This window comes from Hirundo rustica, chromosome 7 (genome assembly GCF_015227805.2).
Source record: "Hirundo rustica isolate bHirRus1 chromosome 7, bHirRus1.pri.v3, whole genome shotgun sequence".
Classification (NCBI taxonomy): domain Eukaryota; kingdom Metazoa; phylum Chordata; class Aves; order Passeriformes; family Hirundinidae; genus Hirundo; species Hirundo rustica.
In genome coordinates, this window is record NC_053456.1 from 6,597,945 (window position 1) to 6,616,996 (window position 19,052).

At 43.3% G+C, this 19,052-nt stretch overlaps 1 protein-coding gene across 2 annotated transcripts in view; it reads right to left on the reverse strand.

The window, feature by feature from the left end:
* Positions 1–2,005: 2,005 nt before the first annotated feature.
* The window catches only part of MGAT5 (alpha-1,6-mannosylglycoprotein 6-beta-N-acetylglucosaminyltransferase), a 114,245-nt gene continuing 97,198 nt past the window's right edge, over positions 2,006–19,052 (reverse strand). For both annotated transcript variants that reach the window (XM_040069317.2, XM_040069318.2), the window contains exons 13-17: positions 16,517–16,663; positions 13,668–13,784; positions 12,841–12,915; positions 10,378–10,535; positions 2,006–9,208 (exon numbers count right to left, since the gene is read on the reverse strand). In XM_040069317.2, the coding sequence (XP_039925251.1) occupies positions 9,010–9,208; positions 10,378–10,535; positions 12,841–12,915; positions 13,668–13,784; positions 16,517–16,663 (696 nt within the window). In that variant the 3' untranslated portion in view covers positions 2,006–9,009. The remainder of the gene's footprint in view (positions 9,209–10,377; positions 10,536–12,840; positions 12,916–13,667; positions 13,785–16,516; positions 16,664–19,052) is intronic.

Genomic DNA, 19,052 nt, shown 5'->3' on the forward strand with positions numbered 1-19,052 from the left:
CAGCCAGGCAATCCTTCCCTGAGGTCCTGCAGGAGCAAGGAACCCCGAGCCAAGGCTCCCAAGCAAAGGACACACGGTGAGACCCAACAGCTGGAATCTGCTCTGTGCAAATTGTTCCCAGGGTTTTTTTTTGCTACAAAGATTTACTACCTAGATTTTAGCTAAATGCAGTCTCCATAATCAATAAAATAAAGTAAGTCCTGACAAACATAAACACAAATACAAGGGAGTGTGAGGCAGCAAAGTCCCAGCAAAACGTTTCCATCTGTGGACTCTTACCAGCTGCAGTTTGACTAAACCCAGCCTAAGCATGTGAGAGTCGAAGTATTCAGGATTTAAGCTCCCCCAAATGAGCTTTCCAATACAGCTGCATGGTGTATTTTTCATTCCAAGTTCCAATTTTCATAGATTTTCTTTCCATTATGTGACTGCAACACAGCCCACATCTAACTCTAGCTGCTCACCATTTTACAGATGTCTCTTCAGCTTTTTAGATGTCAAAGCTGAACAACAATTAAGGGAGTGAAACAGGAAGGAAAACGTTTCCAAAAATAAGCAGAACAAGAGCCTGAATGAGCAATGTCCTCCACTAATTCATTCTGATGGTAGGAAACATTTGGAAATTGTGCTATGTTGAATAGCAACACAGAACCAACAACATTTTCACCCGATTTAGTCCAAGGGGAAGTATGCCAAGGACAATAAAGAGGGGCAAGTGCTGAAGGATATTCACATACTTTTCCTCACTCAAACAGCCATAAAAGGCTCTTGTAGCAGCAGAGCACAGTGGAAAACCCACCCTGTGTAGCCACAAGGCACAGAACTCCCCAGTGAAGGGACTGGCCAGGAGGATATCCAAACCCACCTCCCAAACCCTCTCCCAGCCTGCAGGCATCTGTTTGACATCTTTATTTGAGCTCTTGCTTACCAAAGTGTGCATCGTTAATCGGGACAGGGACAGCACAAGGCATCTCAAGCTGATATTTACTGAATTCTGTACCCTTCTGATTCTACACTACTCAGTTACCTGTGGCCACAGTTAAAACAAAAAAAACAACACCTCAGCAAAGAACAAACAGAAGATAATGCTGGAAAAAAATGAGCTGTTGCTCCTCTCCAGTGTAGTTGTGTTGTTTTTTTTTCTTTTAAACACATAGCAACTGTGCTACAAATGGACATTTTTTTAACAGACAAAGAGCTGGGTTTTTTGGGTTTTTTTTAACACTATTATTTTTTCCACTGTATACTGCTCCTGCATTAATTGCTCTATTACTCTTGGATGCCTCCACCAAAACCTCCCCACATTCCCAGCAGCTGACAACAGAGAGCCCTTGGCTGGGCTGACAAAACCTGACGTGGGCAGAATTGTGTCAGCAGAATGGGTGCCACTGAACCACCCTGACAGCTCCCCTGGAGAGGTTCCACTCTGGACATCTGCATCTCTTCAGAGCTGCCAAGGTGATTCCACGTGGCACCTCTCGAGTGTGCAGGATGCACACCCCGATCCCAGGTGGAGCTTCACTCCTGAGCCCTCGTTCCACATGCAAATGTTTCACAAGCTCCCGGGTGCTTTGCGTGTGAAAGCGGATCCTGCAGGAGAATACTCTCAAAGCTGCTGTTTTACCACGGTGTAGCTCCAACTTTCACCTCCCTAGTGTGCCAGTACATCTTGCAGGCCCGAGAGCCACTGTGCAATTCCAGTCTCACTTTCCCTTTCTCCCAAATTTACAGTGTGCTGTAAATTTATAGCAAAGCAGGAATTCCTCACTACTGCTGTGAAAGGAGGCTTGATGTAATCTATTATCCAAGCTAGGTTAAAAACAAAACAAAGCAAACTGTTCATTACTCACCTGAGTAATTCTGGCTAAGGTGTGGGACTTACCTGTGCAGAGGTGGGGCAGCAGCAGAAACACCCAGCTGCAGAGTTGGAGGAAGCCACACAAATGCAAGTTGGGACAAAAGGCAGCTCATGGAATCCCCATTTAAGCACAAAGCAATCATAAATCCAAATCACACAAGAAAAAAGTTTATTGAAAAATAAATTCTCCCTAGTTTTTTTCTACAACAGTGAAAACAAAGCATTTTTTCTATGCCATTAAAGTACAGACATTTACTGTTCTAAAAAAAAAAAAAATTAAAAAAAAAAAATTCCCATCCTATTGAACCCCAGGAACTTGGCAGTATAAGAACCACTGCGTTCTGTTCTGTTTGAATCCAACTGCTTGAACGTAATATAGTGGAACACAACCATTGAAATAAAACAAAGGATTAACCTATTAGGGGAGAATTCAAACCAAACACTCCATAGTACCAGCCTGATCCTGAACTTCTTGTGTACATTTAAAACCCCTCCTTGATTCCACATTATTGTTTACAAAAAGCAATTATTTTACTTTCAGTGAATTCAGTAGGGTTTTTTTTCCCCAATTTACGTTGCTACGGGGCTTATTCAGACTCCGACCCTCTTCAGCCAAGAAGAGGGAGACTCCTCCAGGGAATGATGCAGACCAGAACCCAAAGAGCTGCCCCAAATTGCACTCTGGAGAATCCCTGTGCATTGGTCAGCTCAGCAGGCTCAGGGGGATCTCCAAGCCCAAATTAGCTTTGTAAATATTTCCTGATATTTTTCTTTAAGCTCTCTTAGAATCTTCAGGCTAATTTTTCTCACAAAATTTACTCTCTTTTTTCCCTTTGGTAAAAACCGCCATTTCCTCCTCCTCTCCTGCATTCCTTGCAAAAAAACCAAATTAAACCCATGACTCCCTAAAAAACATTTTTCACCGTCACTGTACTGCAACAGACCTGTTAACGAACATAAATTAGTTCTGGGTATTACACTATTAAAATTAACTGCCCTCAGACAGCAATTGAACTTGATTTATCGTGTGCCTATTTGATACTTCAAACTACTTTGCAGCTGCTGGAGCCCGAGCCAGGTCCTGTTGCATGCACTTGGTGCCCGGATGGCTCCAGGAAATGCCAGGCGTTATTTACATGCTCTCCTTCAAGCCAAGGGTTTGGTGGCTCCTGCAGGACCCAGGGCTGCTGTTTGCAGTGACAGTACAGATGTGTTTTCCTGCACCAGAAGCGGCCACGTGCTCTGGTGGCCGTGGGGACGGCAGGGTCCCCAGTGCTTCGGTTCTGTCAGCCCTTACACGAGGTGACAAATTCTGGCCCCGTGCACAGAGCGCTCAAATGGCACCGGCACCCATCTGCCCCGCAGAGAGAAGGGTTTCATCACTTGAGCACAGCTAATTCTTTAAAGCAGCTTCTGTGTGTTGAGCGTGAAGCTATTACTCATTTTATCAAAACTTGGAGGACCTGGTGTTATTTACTCATGTAATAGCCAGGTGGCTTAGTGCTCTTCAGAGAGGTCCGCTGAATTAAAACACACTTTTGTGTGCTCCTAATTACATGAACAGGCAAAGGATGACACCCATAAGAATGAATGGGTCCCAACGTGCAAGGCACATCAGCAATGGTTGCACTTTGTTGCTTTTCCTGGAAGAAAGAACAACGAATGATGCCTCACACCTGAGGCACTCTGGGGTCCAGCCTCTGCTATTCTCACCACATTCCTACAGAAAACATGTTAAACTTGATACAAGGAGTTGCTGTTTACATATTCCATTTAAATATAATTATATTTGGAAATCACAAACTAATTAAAAAAAAAAAAAACAAAAAAACAACCCTACAGAACTGCTTGAAAATGTGTAGATGAGATTTAAGTCAATGCCCATAAAAAGGTTTGTTTTGATATTACATTTACAGCAATATTATTAAAGCAGATCTCAATAAAATCCTCCATGTCCCTGGCCATTTCAGCTCCAATGAACACACATCTGTCAGTGCATTATTCTCCTTGAGTTTACAGCAATCCCTACAACAGTGGGGCCAAAGGAGAAGTACAGATGCAAAGAGATCACAAGTGAGAAGTTGAAGGCATAGCAGCTACAGGACAAACATCACAAGGAAACAGCCATGCCAAATGCTAGCACCTCTGGAAAAAAGGCTGGGAAATCAGAAACTGGTAACTCCTAGACTCTCTAAAAATAAACAATCAAAAATGCCACCTCTCAGACTCCCAACTGTTGATTGAACAGCAATTTAATAATTAATCAGTAACATCAACTTAGAGCCGACCTATGGTCTGACAGCAAGAAAAACTGGTTGCTGTATGTGGACAATATGCCCTGCAAGTGTTTGTTCTTTATCACTGAAGAAACACCACTTTACACTTATTAAAAAGGGAGGGCTGATTTTTTAATTTTAAGAAACATTAATGGAGGAGTTGTGCTATCACTGAAGCCAGTGGGAGTCACGGAGTTAATTAGGCTTGGATGAGATTGTATCCAGCCTGATTCGTCCCATTTAATTTATTTTACTAGCAAAATATGGTCCCGAAATGAACTCTGAGCAAAAGCAATTTGGGTTTAGTTTACGTGAACAGCGCTGCAAACTCATAAATCACCTCTGCAATTCAGATGGGCCGCGCACTCTGAGAGGAGAGGGTACGTCCTTCGTATTAAGGACAAATCAAGGAGGCTGCCTAGGATTTGAATGGCCAGTGGTGCAACGTGACAGCCGGATTTGGAGCTGATGATATCAAGAGAAAATTTCAATGAGTCTGAATTTTTGATAATCATCAAGGTGCAAGAGCTGACACAAAGTAGCTGGGAGCAGAGTGGAGCTGGGAAGGTGCAGAGTCCTGGCTGGCTACAACCCCATCCCAACTGAAATCTGATCAGCAGCTGCTTCGCAAAATACTGCTGCAGAAAAGCAGTAGCATAAAAGAGAAAATCCATCTGCAAGACCTGCCCAGTCCCTCCCCACCGAGAGCCGCCTGTTCAGCTGTGATAAAAGGCCCCTGATCTCTGCTAGCACCAGGAACCGCCCCGCGCGCAGCTTCATCTGAAAAACCAACACCTGGCAAACCTCAACGCGCACCTCCGACCTTCCTGCTCACCACTGCTCCTGGAGGTTTTCTGTTCTCCTGGGCTCCCTGGGGAATGTTTGCTGATGGCTTTCCTTCGCTCCCTGGTCACTGAACAGACATCCCGGCCCAGCAGGAGCCCTCATGCCAAATCGCAGATTCTCAGCAAATCGCATTCTGCTTGCAGAAGCAACGTTTTGCAGGAATTATTAGAAGTTATATAGCATCTTTTATATTACTGTTAAGCCTTACATAATTTTAGAACAGATTTCTCCACTACTTAAAAACATTCAAAATTCACACCACTAAGTTGTAGAGTCATCAGCACAATTTACCCGGAATTAGTGTTCCATTATACTTGTTCAGACAGTGCCCATATTCCAAACACTCATCCAAACCCCAAAGAAAGTAAAAAAGGCACATAAACATTAAATATTTGTAGAAACGTAATCTGATATAAACGAGCAAACACACTGCCGCAACTATAAATTACAAAAAGAAACATAGAAACTAAGCAAAAAATGCAAAAAGCAACTCTATTTATACATGTGCAAATCAACTTGCATATATGAAATAAATGAGGTTTTTATTGGCATTTTTAAACAGTGTGTATTTACCAACTTTACCTTTCAAAGGCAAGCCTTTTATGTTAATTTTAATAAATATGTAAATGCTTCTCTCAAGTTTTCTAATCCCGTAGAACAAGATTTTTGAAAAAAAACTAGGTCACATACAAAAATACAAAATTTTAAAACAAAGAATGTCTTGATATGAGAGATATGTTTAAAAGCTCGTAAAATGGTTTTGTAGTCAACTTTTGACAATTTTTTTCCCCATCAATCGCAGATCAATATATTCAAACGCAGTCATGCAAAAACCTGACTTCTGAGCAAAGGAAGCTGCAAGCTCTACTGTCAGACTGAAAACAGCAGCACGGTCCCTCCTCTGTTGTCCTTGCTTGAGTGCAAGAATTGGACCACACCTTTATTATTCTGTTAGGAGGGAAAATAGTAATGGAACTCGGAGGAAAAGCTGCCTGCTAGCCTGAAACGTGGGTATCTACTACATGTTTTAGTAAATAATCCCATCTGTTCACTAGTCCCACATGGATTTGCCTGAGTGTTTATCTGCAGAAGGATTCACTAAATTCTCACTGCACGAGGGAAGGCGGCTGTGTGGAGCTCAGTGAGCAATGCTTGCAGGGTCTGTGCACTCACAGTTCTCATGACAGCCTCCTTTTACAGGAATTTAGACTGAAGCTGTAGGGCTTGATTTGTTATTCCTCAAGATTAGTGAGTCTTCTCTATAGGTTTCAGTGGAAATAAGATCAGAGACCACTGACTCTGAAGCCAATTTGGATATTCTGTCCCTGGCTGAAATGCAAGCGGCATCGGTGCTGCTGTTTCATTTTTGCCAGAATGCAGTAATTCAGTTCAGCAGACTAGAAACAGTGCTACAGCATGAAAAAAACAGAGCTTGTCGTAAACTCTCCCCGCTGTGGTAAAGGCAAACTTAGCGTTGAGCAAAGCACTAGACCAGAAAAAATTTATAATAACAAATACCAAACCCCTCCCCATCTTTAAAGTTTTAGAGGCAAAATCAAATGCAGTATGAATTGCCATGTGGGCCTTACAGCAGGGGGAACCAAGCAAACATGTATTTACAGCAAAGAATTACACTACAGCAAACCCCACAGGTTTTGCATCCTTTAAGTGCACACAAATCCTTGTTTCCAACATAATTCTGTGATATCCCAGCCCAAAATCAATTCCTGCCTGAAAACCTTCAGGCTGAACTGGTGAAGACAAGTCCTGCTGCTGCCTTTACTTTCAGCACCAGCTGGAAGCTCATACACTGTGTGACAGGCAGGGTTTTCTAGCTGCACAAATACGCACAGGTATGCAGGGGATATTTTATATAAATACAGAATTAATTGTTGTGCCTGCTCAGACCCATTTCCAATTTCCTCCCCCAGTTGTTCCAGGGCAGTGAAACTATAGTAAACTACATTTGTGCTGACTGAAGCAAATGCTGAGCTGTGGCAACTGGAGGGATTTTCATACTGGTTTGCGTTTGTTTTCGTCTCATACAAAAATTTTGCCTCCCGTTAGAGAACCCAGCTGTTGCGTTTCTGGAAAATTAATCTAAAATATGGCAGATTTTCACATCATCAAACCCAGATCCCGGTGACCCTGCTGTTCAACAGCTCCCACAGACCCTTTTTGGATACTCAACACCCTCCTGCGTTGTGCAGAGCGATGTTATGGACTGTTACAGGGTATCACTGTCAGGAGTGCTGAGGCAGGAAACCAAATGTTTGAAAAGGCTCATTCACTGCTTTTAAAGAGAAAATTAAAATGTAGACTGTTCTGGAGTGTTTGTCCATGGAGCAGTAGCATCTCCCTTGCCTGGTCTTTGGTAGGTCACCACGTCCAATCAATATTCCCACACAGATAATGAACACTGCTCACAAGGAAAATCTGAACCAAGCAGATACGTCTGAGAAAGGAAAATGTAAAGCATCTGTGCCTTTCATTGCTACCTGGAAATCTTTATGGAAAAAAAATAAAAATCTGTGATGATTTGAGGCTTTGATCCAGCATGGTGAGAGCATGTCCAAAGGGCAAACCTACAGACTCTGACTGCAGATTTGTTTCTCACAAATCTGAACATGTAACTTCCTGCCTGCAAATGGTGCTGTCAAGCATGTCACCTGCTGAAAATAACAAAAATTACCTCTGTAAAAAGAAGGCAGTTTAGAGGAATTAACTTGCTTCTCTTAAAAAAAAAAACAAAACCAAAAACCCCAACCAACTTTGATTTAAATTCTGAACTTCTGAATTGTTTTCTTCTAAATTTGTTTTGCCTGATAAAAAGGGAAGAAACAAGCAGCCCCCTAAAACCAGAAAAACAATGAAAGAACCCAAGAGGATTAATTAGTTTTTCTTTTCAGTTCTTTGTCTCCTCTTGTTCTCCAGAAAAAAATTCTCTTTAAAAACCTAGCTAGTTATGAAGACATTTTACATTTCTACCATACAATAATTATAGTTAGCTTAGTTTAACCTTTCTACGTCATTCAGCAACACTTTAACTACTGGAAGCCGTAGCAGACGGAGGCTCTAACGATAATATTGCTCCAAGGATGCTGAATACTTTTTGCTTCACACGGTATTTCTAGTAGACAGACTACAACAGAAGCGTGGGCAAATTCCGAGGATTGCTCTCTAAATGGGACCAGTAAACTGCGATGAGTCCATTCCAAAAATGGTTGTGTGTTTTTGTAGCTTCTCCACACTGAAGGACGCCACAACCCCAGGGAGCTGTGCAGTCACCAAGATGTGTCACACGCTGGCAACTGCCTATTTGCTCATTTGTGACACTCTGCTTAGGCTGCTCTGGTGCAGCAGCTGGGATGCAGACAACACCTTGTTGTATATAAAGATTTAATTTAAAAAAAAAAAAGGAAAAGAAATAAAATACAACAAAACTGGGCCCAAATAACCCGATAGCAAGAGTACAGAGCTCTCTCATGATTCCAAGTTCTTGTGAAGTAAAAACCACTTTGCAGCCACTCAAGCCAAAGCTGTACCCAACCCAGTGCACCTTGAATAAAATGTTAGTCCTCCTTCCCCAGCATCCCCTCCCTCAAGCACGCTTTTCTCAATTTTCTACTGGAATGAAGTTGAGATCCTTTAGCTAACCATGATGGGGGATGTCCTAACTCATTAAAAAAATAGAAAACACTTCACCCAAACAACAAAACCAGAAGTTTGATGGGTCTGGAAATTTTCTACAAACTATTCTGCGCGGTCATCTTCAAATCACTGTCGAACACGAGACTTCGTTTCTCTTCGCAAACAGCTGAGGGAATCTGAAGAGTGACACTGCAAACATCCGTACAGGAAGAAAAGATCAGTTAGAGCTGTTTATTATGAATCCCTCCTCTCTTAGTAGGTAACTCTGCAACGATAGCTCTGCCTGCAGCAGAAAACCCGGACCAAAGTGCAGGAAGTATTAAGGAACTCCTCTCCGAACTCTCCCGGTGTCCCCAGCTGGGAGCAGCCCTGCTGCTGCTATAGGCAGTCCTTGCAGAGAGCAACCTGCCCCTTGATATAGTCCCTGCAGGGGCAGATCCTCCTGTGGGCTGGGTGGGAGCCAGCACAGCTGAACAGCAGCAGGTCACCTTGGAAAACACAGTGCTTCCTCCTTCCATCAAAAGAGGGGACCAGGATATCGTTTGCAGACTCCGCGGTGAGACATTCGATATTGTGCCTAAAAAGCAAAGCACGTGATCTGTATCACACCTGAGTTCAGGGCACTTTGGAGCAGTTCTCATCCTTCCTCGCTCAAAAGAACAAACCCTGCTCTATTAGATCCTAAATCGAGTGCATTTGCAAGTGCAGCTTCCCAGAACGTGACTTTTCTGCTGTACTGATTCTCTCTGCAGAGGGCAGTGCAGCCTTTACAGCTTTACTGTTTCCTAAAGATTAATAAAAGAAGTTCAAGAGAAAAAAAAAAAAAAAAAGTGGTTTTGACTGTTCCCCAAAACATAATATTTAAATACACCGTGGGTTTTCAGTAGGACAGACTCAAAGGATCTGAAATCAGGAGATATTCTCTTTGATTTCAGGAAGTCTCTTCCCCAGGGAAGCCCCACAGAGCCCACTGGGCAGCTGGAGGTGGCTGAGCTGCACTGTGAGGATGAGGGATGCTGCTCCTGGGCTCCAGGAACAGAACCTGCAGCTCCCAGGAGCCAGGCAGCAGGAAAATGAAAAATGCCAGTTGCCATTTTCTGACCACAAAGCTGAAGCACGAGGGTAGCAATTCCAGCAGAGCCTTGCTTTTCACTTATTCTGGAAACATTGGTAACTCTCAGTGCTTAACAGACAGGGTTTTTCCACAGGATTATGATTTTGTCTAGACAGCTAGAGAAGAAAGTTTTTATATGAGCTGTTTCTGAACTCCACTGGAAATTACAACTTTTCAAAGAAAATACAAACCCCAAAACCTTCTACAGTGTAATTTAGCATAAAATGGGGGTAGAAAACCTGGAAAGCAGATTGCCTAAGAGCCATTTGTGGGAGCCTGGTTCTGGGGACTTTGTTTTCATTCTGAAAGGAGCACAGACACATTGCCAAAGAGACAGCACCCGAAAGCAGCGTTCCTTTCCTTAATGCCCAACACCTGCAGTGTACAGAGCTCCCAATCCTTTACCCAGGACAACAGTGACAGGTTTGTGCCCCCTGTGCCCCTGGCAGGGAGCTCTCAGCTGTCACCACTCACTCCACAAAGCACTGCCAGGCCCTCGCTCACAGCTTGCTGCAGCCAGAGCTGCTCTCCACACCTTCCCTTCTCACAGAACTCCTGCTTTAAATTCCAAGTGTGCTAAAAACCGGTGCAATAAAGAGACCAGACAACATATTTGTGCTATAAATACTCACCTAAGCAGAGCTTTGTCCTTGTTAAGATGCTGGAAGAAGGAAGGCTCACAGATGAGCTGGCTTTCCTGACAAACTTGCTTACAGGATTTTCCAGGTTCAGCAATTTTTACTTGAAGGGCACTTAATGGGGGCCACATCACCTGCCCGTGACAGAAATCCTGCAGTGACAGATCATGTTTTGTTATGATGTGTTTGGACAACATTTCACAATACTCTGTATTTTATCATTTGGCAACTCACCAAAAGGGGATCAAATAATTTGGGCCTGGTCCATCACGGTTTGCTTCCTCCAGACAAAACCAAAACTTGTGTGAATTGATCCCTTTGACCCAAAGCCCCCAGATTCATTTACCACTTCTCAATAGCAGCTTGAATGTTTTTCATTCCATTTTGATTTCCTCTGCTGAAGGAGGAAGTTTTCATACTTCCAGGTCTCACCACAAATGTAATATAGTACAGCCATGAACCACGAAAATCATGAGTTGAAAGGACCCACAAATTTTAAGGTGAGACCACAAAGGAAGTGTCCTCCTTCATCTGTCTTTTCTTGCTCTTGGGTGATTGTTCTCCCTCCCTTTGCCAAGCTCTGGGGCTCAGCTGATCTTCGCTGAGCCAAATCATTTTTCTGAGCTCACGGAGTCCTGCCCCAAACATTTTCTGCTGGCCCATGCAGTTCTCTGCTTGGCCCCATCTTTCACAGTCAGCGTGTGTGCTCCATCAGCCCAGCCTGCCCCGTCCAGCAGCTCCCGGCTGTGCAGCAGGGAATCCCTGCTGCTCTGCCTGGGGCTGCCCGGCTGCTCCTGATGCCAGAGCCAAAACTGAAGCGCTCCCTCCCTCTGCTCCCCTCTGCTGCTGCCTTGCAGAGCACACAGCTGTGTGCAGCCACAGAGCAACAGGATCAGGGCTGGGCTCAGCAGACGCCAGGGATGCACCAAAGAGCCCCTCTGGGCTGCTGGCAGCGTGGAGCAGCTCGGACACAAAGCTGCTTTAACACCGCTGGGTGTGCAAGCACAGCTCACGGCAGCTCTCTCACCTCACTGGAAAGGCCTCCAGCCCAGGTGCTGGGTCTGAAGGTTAGGGGAGTTCACTAAACCTTTCTTGTGACCACTGTCCTCCCTCCTGACCCTCAGCCCCAGAAGGGGAGCTCCCTCAAATGCCACGCTTTCACTGTGCCCAGTGACTAGTGGAGAGTGGCTGGCCCCATCTCTTCACACAAACACCCCCTGAAGACCCCACTGTCGTGGTCAAGGCACACAACCTCTGAACCAGACCAATTCTTTATTCCAGCATCTTTGCTCCCATTTCAAGCTTGTACTGCTTTCTCAGTTCTTCCTGCCTCCACCACAAACTCGTCAAAATAAGGTCTCGGTCTTTATTTTTGCTTCTTATTTTTGGTTCATCTGACATGTTCATTAGGCAAAGCGCTAAGCACATGCAGCTAAAAATTGTGCTCGAACATCCTGGGAGCTGTGAAACACCACCGACTTTTGACAATTAGTCAAAGCAATGAATAAAATTACAATATTCTGTGGATTTCTGAGAAGCACGAGGGAGGGCTTAGCCCTCGGGGGAGGGCCAGAGGGAAGAGACAGGTTTAAGCCACAGGTGCCATCTCTTGATTCTGTCATTTTCTCCCTTAGACTGAGCTCCTTTTCTTCCTGATTGACAAGAACTCCCAATTATAGCTAACTTGGGTAGAAGAATCAAAAGCAGCAGTGATACTTTTACAGGTTTTGTCATCAATACAGCAGCAAAAAGCTTGAAGTGTTTATTGGCAGGAAAGTGGGAATAGCTACGCTGTGTTAACTGCCCTCCTGACCTGGAGCTGTTACTCTTTAGGACTGTCATTAATAGCAGCCACCTTCAGAAATACAAGTACAGACACATGTCCAGCGCCCTTGAAAGAAATCCTGGCAATTAAATGACATATCAGAGATAAAGGTTATTGCTATCTCTCTTCTGCAGCAGCCAGAACAAAAGGCAGAGCTGGCTACTGCAACAGATCTGGCTTGGGCAGAAGTCCAAGCAAGCACACAATTTCTAGAAACCAGGATCCCGTGTAAATCTCTGCAGTTTATTACTCCAACTCGACACCTTCTGCTGCTCTCAGCTGGCAGTAATGCACAGGGACCAAAAGTCCTTTAAGTAACTGGCTTCCAAACCATTTCAATCGTTATTGATTGAAACTAAATACTTGAAAAATCTGCCCAGAGGCTGCAATTCTACCAAAAAGTACCTCTGTATTTAAGTGCTCCTTCGTGATCCAAAGCTTTTATGTGTGTACACAGCTCAGGAAGTCACACACACGCTGAAAAATGGCTTTGCCTTTCTGCTTTCACATAATGCCAAGGTCTGCACAGCTACTATTTCTACCTGGACAGCAGCAACACTGAGAAGCTTTAAAATGGAGATGGTCCTACCTTTCCAATATAATCCAAGAGTCATCCACAAAAAAGTTCATACCTGTCTTTCAATAAAGGCATTCATCCTCTGAAGCATTCCCTCACAGGTAAATTCATAGGGCAAGTAAGGGTCAATCTGTGGAGACAGTGTTATGGTTAGGGGGGTTTTTGTTTCAATCAGCTTCTGTGGCAGCAGCTCCTATTCCAAATACTCCATAGCTTGAATAGCAACAAAAGTACTGATAAACTCACTAACATATAATAATTTTACAAAACCATCAGCAGCTTTAGCTGATTTTTCTCTTTTTTAAGGGCAGTAAGAATTGCTCCATGACTATCTTTACGGAACCCCAGGGTACACTGCAAAGTGGCAGATGTAAGGTTAGTCTGAGACCCTCTGGGATTCCAGAGCTCCTGCTCTAAGTTGCAGTTCTGAAGCTGAAGTGACAAAACAGAATGTGATACCTTTGAAAATTCCCTTATACTCCTCTCCCCCTTGAAGTGCCCTCATTACCATTCCACACTGTCGGGGCACAAGCACTTCTGGGAGGATCTCAAGGCTACAAACTCAGAGTGGAGCAGTGCAGAGTCTGCAATGCTCCCAGAATCAACAATGAAACTCCCTCACTGAATGCACAGAAAACACAGATTGCTGTATAATTCACATGTGAAATTCTCACTGCTATACATACTCACCCACACATTTTTTTCAAGTAAGAACCTGATATATCCAGTACTAAAACATGAGAATTTCGATACCAGAGATATGTAATAACCATATTTTCTCCAATATCCTACCAAAATGCAGCACTCAGTGGACTAGCGCTGTATGTGCACTGCACACAACACCCTCGAGTGCTGATAGCAAATTGGAGACACATTTCTCACCTTTTGATTCAAAATTGATTTCACGGCCTTCTCAACCTCAGCAAGATCATTGATGTCCACAGTCCACACGTGGGGCTTCCCAATGTAAACTTCAGCATAGGGATGCTGAGATGTCAACTGGAAGAAGAAATTATATTGGTAAAAATGAATGTGTAAAGATATCCTTGCCTCTCACTCTCTTAATCAGAGGTTTTGGATGAAATGCACTGGGATAGTGCAAAAATTCAGTTAGAACACAACAGTCAGCATCATTCCTTCTGAGTTCCTTTTCAGATTTTCTCTGTAAATTTAGAGAGTGAATTTGGTTGGACAACTGAAAACCAGATAACACAGATCACAAGTAAGGTACGTGCACCTCTGATGTGTGGCTTCAATCCTCACACAGACCCACATCACAGAAAACTTGATGTTCACTGAAATTGAAATTACTGGCACCACGATCCTGCTGCCCCACAGCTCACTCACAGAGCCACCCTCCTTCTTCACAACCTCTCACTGCCACAAGTCCTGCTTAGACCTGCATGGCTGGCTCCCAGAGATGCCATCCTCACCCTGCATCCTTCAAATTCAAACATTTCCAGAGTTCTGCGTGCAACAGTGAAGAAAGAATAATTGTCATAACAAAGGAGGAATTCTGACTCTCATGACTGAGAGCAGAAGAGTAATGTGACCACACCAGGAGTGATAACCAATATTTTGCTCACCACTTTGTCAGAAAACAATATCAATGAATACCCAAGAAGTCAACTCAGAAAAGCTGCATCAGAGCTGCTTTCAGAAGTAGCAGGACAGCCCAGTAAGTATTTTTTGTGACCTGTCACCCAGGAGTGAGAACATGCACATGGACACACAAAAGGGAGCAAATGAAGAGAAAAGTGGTTTACACCAGCCTCAGAAGAAAACTGCTTTTTCAATAAATACCCAACCCCCCCACAGGATAGGTTGTTTATGGGCAATGTTTGTACAGCTGCCTCTTTATGCTGTCGTTCTGATCAAAAGACACTGCAGAGGATCTGATGCAGGGAGCAGTGTCTGTCGGGAAGAACCTTCTCCTGCACCAGGAGATCCACTGTACTTGATCTTTTCCTCAAGTGAATACAACGAACAGTTGCATTCACTGTCAAAAATATTAAAAAAATCCATTTAAAAATAATAGCCATTGCATTTTGCTCGTGGAGAATAGTAACTTGCAAAAGTGACTTTACAAGACCACTAAACACAGACTCTATATTCAAATTCTTGTATGGATAATCATGTCACAGAACTACACGAGCTCTTTTTGTTCTTCCTTAGCACTTGAACAATGGAGAGAAGCATTTAAGGGCTTTCTTAACCCCAAAGAACCAGCACATGGATTACTGGCAATCAGATCTAAATGCAGTTGTGAGCACCAGTCAGAGAAAAGGTTTCTCTCAGGATAGTGAAGGCAGCAGAATTCCTGCTGGATATACATGATGTACTTTGGACTAGAGCAGTCAGTAGGGATTATTTTTCTGTACAAGGCAGGTACACAGCCTTTCTGTTAGTGCTGACACATGCCATCAGGATTTACCAGGGCACTGCAAGCCCTGAAATTCCTATGAAGCACTTAGATGAGTTCAGATTATTTACTGAGCCTGACCAGTTATGGTGTTTGGGCACAGAACAACTGGAAATGAGACAAAACCCGAGGGATTCCCAGAAGAAAAGTTTTGAAAGGGGTCAAGCCCAAGAAGAAAGTTTTGACAGACCTATTGCTGTCTCCTTGGTAGCACGCAGACTGAGAGAAGGGGCAAGCTCCAGCTCGCACAGGGCATGGATTCAGTGTATAACAAAAAGGCAATTACAGCTGTGGATCATAAAAATATAAGGAATTTATGTTCCTGATTGAAAATGGGAAACTGTCTTTTCCTTATCAACCAGCTGGTGCATGCTGCTCAGGACACAACTTATATGGCCCAAAAATAACCTGAACTGGGAAGGGTGGCTGTGCAAAGTTCTCACCATCTGCGTGTTACCTGAGAGCTTTCCCTTGATGTAAATATGTAAAGAATATATGTACACACACCTGTGAGCAAGCCATGGCCACAGACATGAGTGCTGATGTCAGAGATGGTTCTGTGACTATTAAATTTTCACAAGTTATAAGCTGAATTTTACCCACACTGAGTAAAAGAAAAGTATGCCAAACTCAGTGCAAGGATGTGGGGTTAGTTTACTTCGCTTCAGTCTTCTCTCACTAGAGTCTAAACACACTGACTGCTTTGAAAGCTTGGAGTTTGGTTTTCCTGTTTTCTTCAAGAGTCAGTTCTCCAAAAGTCTTCAGCATTCAACCACAAACACAGTGGGTGACCAATTAATAAATACCTTCACTCAACAGTGCCTCAAACAGGTCTTTTCTGAAGGAAAAAAAAAATAAAAATCCCAAAACACACGTAACCACCCACAGATTCCCTTTTCATAATTCACTTAAACACCTATTTACTTCCTGCACAGTACACTGCAATGTCTGTCTCTTCAATAAAAGAAAAACACTTCCAAATGATGTATCAAAATGACAGGATCTGTTCCTGGGCAGAACATCAGGTTTCCAAGTGAAACTTCAGTTTATGATGTCTCAATTAGAAGCAGCAGAATGTACCTACGAGCCAATCTAGAGGTAAAGCTTGAAGAGTGCTAACAACACCATTTTATTTCTCCTATAAAAATAAGGACTGACACTCTCATCAACGACTGAAGAAAAAAACAGTTGCACACCTCTGGCAATAAACCTTGAACATCAGCGCAATTTCTCCTACACTCTGTTACTAAAAGGAAATAAAACCACAAGCATCTTCAATAAAAACATTATCAAGACTAACAGAGCTTACCTCTCGGAGTGTAGGTTTGCCTTTGAAAAAATCTGTGTTTTTGCTACTTTTTGGTGGGTTAAATCTTAAATTTAGGAAAGCACATCCATTGGCAATAGCCTCCAAGGGAGCTGGCCCTTCATATGGAAATCCAAGACCAACAAAGAGCTGAAAAATACAAAACAAGGGATATTTAAATTTTTTGTTATTCACAAAAAAAAGCTAAGAGCTAGCTTAAAAGAAACAAAACCCCATTCTGAATGTACCAGCCTGAGGAAAATGCGATGCAAAGAAGAAAGTGGGAGAAATTCAACAGCTCACCACCTCCCACCCAAGCGGTAACGGAATGTCCTGTAAAACACATTTGACAATCATCATCTCTCATGAGCTGAGGTGGGTTTTTCACGGAGCTGAGGCAACAACAGATCCTTTTAGGGCTTTTTTTTTTTGGGCAGGGGAAAAAAACTGGTGGTTTGATGGGCGTTGAAGTGGGGCTTTCCTACAGGTACAGGGTCTAAGGCACAATCTCCAGGAACAGCTGCGCCAGTGTTTTCCCGACTCCCCAAGCAGCCCAGCCGCTGCCTTTGCCAACAGGACAGGCTCCTGGCACATTAATTAAGCCTCCTAATTAAAACGGTAGGTGGCAGCAAACGGCAGCTCACGGCTCTGGACTCGGGGGCTTCAGAGGGTTCAAGGCCCCCAAGGGAAAGCTGAGCAGAAGAACCCACCCCAAAGCTTTCCCTCCGCCAGCGGGGATCCCAGGGGCTCTGCCAAAGGCGCTGCTCTGCTCCAGTGAGAACGCATTAAATGGGGGTTTTTTGGAGCTGTCTGAATGTCGACCCCTTTTCCTGGCCAAACATAATGGAACCCCCTGAATTCAATATAGGATTCTTCATCTTCATCTGAATGTCTGTGTGTAATGGGAGGACTACAAGATCTGAGGTGGAACAGCAATTTCTCAGTACTTCTGCATAACAATGTGTATATATATATATTTATTTATTTTTATATATATAGTTACTGCTTTTATCAGGAAAATAAAGCACTGTGCAATCAGGACACATAGTCAAAGAGGTCAAGGGATATCATTCTGCATGAAATCTTCTGCAACACGGAAATGAATCCCAGTAACAGAACATTCACAGCTGGAGGCTCTGATCCTAACATTGATGCATAAACCTGAAGTCAGGCCTGTCGTGCACGGGCATTGCAGCATCAATCCTCCCAACTCATGGCAACAACACAATAATTCAGAGTTGGCTCATTTTAGAATTGCAAGTTAACACTTCTCAGCATAGCTGAGGACATTCAATTTTCACTGCGTGGAGCTGAATATTGTAATTTCAGTTCTCAATATTCAGGTTAAAGAAGTTGCCTGCTTGCGAGAACTTTCTCAACCCTCTCACAGATTTATATCTTAAAGAAAGTCTCCAGTGCTGATAGCAAAAGATCTGGAAGTTATTTCTACTAAAGGGAAATTATATAAATTCTGTTTTAATATATGGCATAACATTTACCACCTTTCAGTCAGAGAAATGCATATTACATATAATCTCAAAAGATGCTGACTTTAGAAAAAGGTAATCTCTTGAAAACAATGACTTAAGGACATGAAACCATTTTGTGCAGTCTGCACATAAAATATTATTTATTTGAACTGCTCCTTAGTTCAGGCAGAAAACCAGCTGAGAACCAGCAATTAAACCTCTCTGAAGTATCAATTCTCCTATGATCCCGTGCTTGTCTGTTATGTAGGGAACGCTGGGTTGTTTGCTTAGTTTTGCACCTTTTTCATAAACTGCTGCTGTGCACTGCTGAGCTCTGTGTCTGACTGGTCCATTTATTTGGGAGGAAGCTCCACGGGAAAAGAAACATGGGTTTATGTTTTGACAGCACAGAGCGCACTGCCATCGCTTAATCTGTAATAAATAGCTTGCCACCTGGTTCCCATCCATTTTCCAACCTCACCTTTAAGCAGCACTGCTCCTTTGAAGGAAGAAGGAAGGATGTGTCTGATCCCTAGAACAGGGGGTGTGTTTGTGTGTTTGTGTGCTGCCTGGTGGCCTGAGGTTGCAGTCTGGCTCACAGCTGCCTGCAGCCCCCCAAATCCTTATTTCAGCCCTTCTATCACCCTCCAGCACAACATCATCAAACCAGCTGAAATTCTCAAACTCAATCCAGACCCTTCTCCAGAAAATTGTCCCTTATGGAGTGTCCTTGCCCGTGGAAGGGGGTGGAATGAGATGATCTTTAAGGTCCCTTTGAGCCCAAACCATTCTGTGAGTCTCTACAATCAATGTTCCTTGGTTAGGGAGTCAGTATTTTTGTCTGGTACAAAGACAAAACAGAAATATCTTACATGCCTCAAGAAAGTCACATTCATTATGATTAAAAGAGCGAGTATTAGAGAACACAGGCCTTTTCTGTAACTCATGATGCTCTCATTTGCTAATCCTTTGAATTACATGCAGCATGTTATTTCCAGAAAGGCTAAAACAATCCGTCAAGGTATTTCCTAAGAGTGTGCAGCAAATACTGCAAGTCACTTACTGAAAAA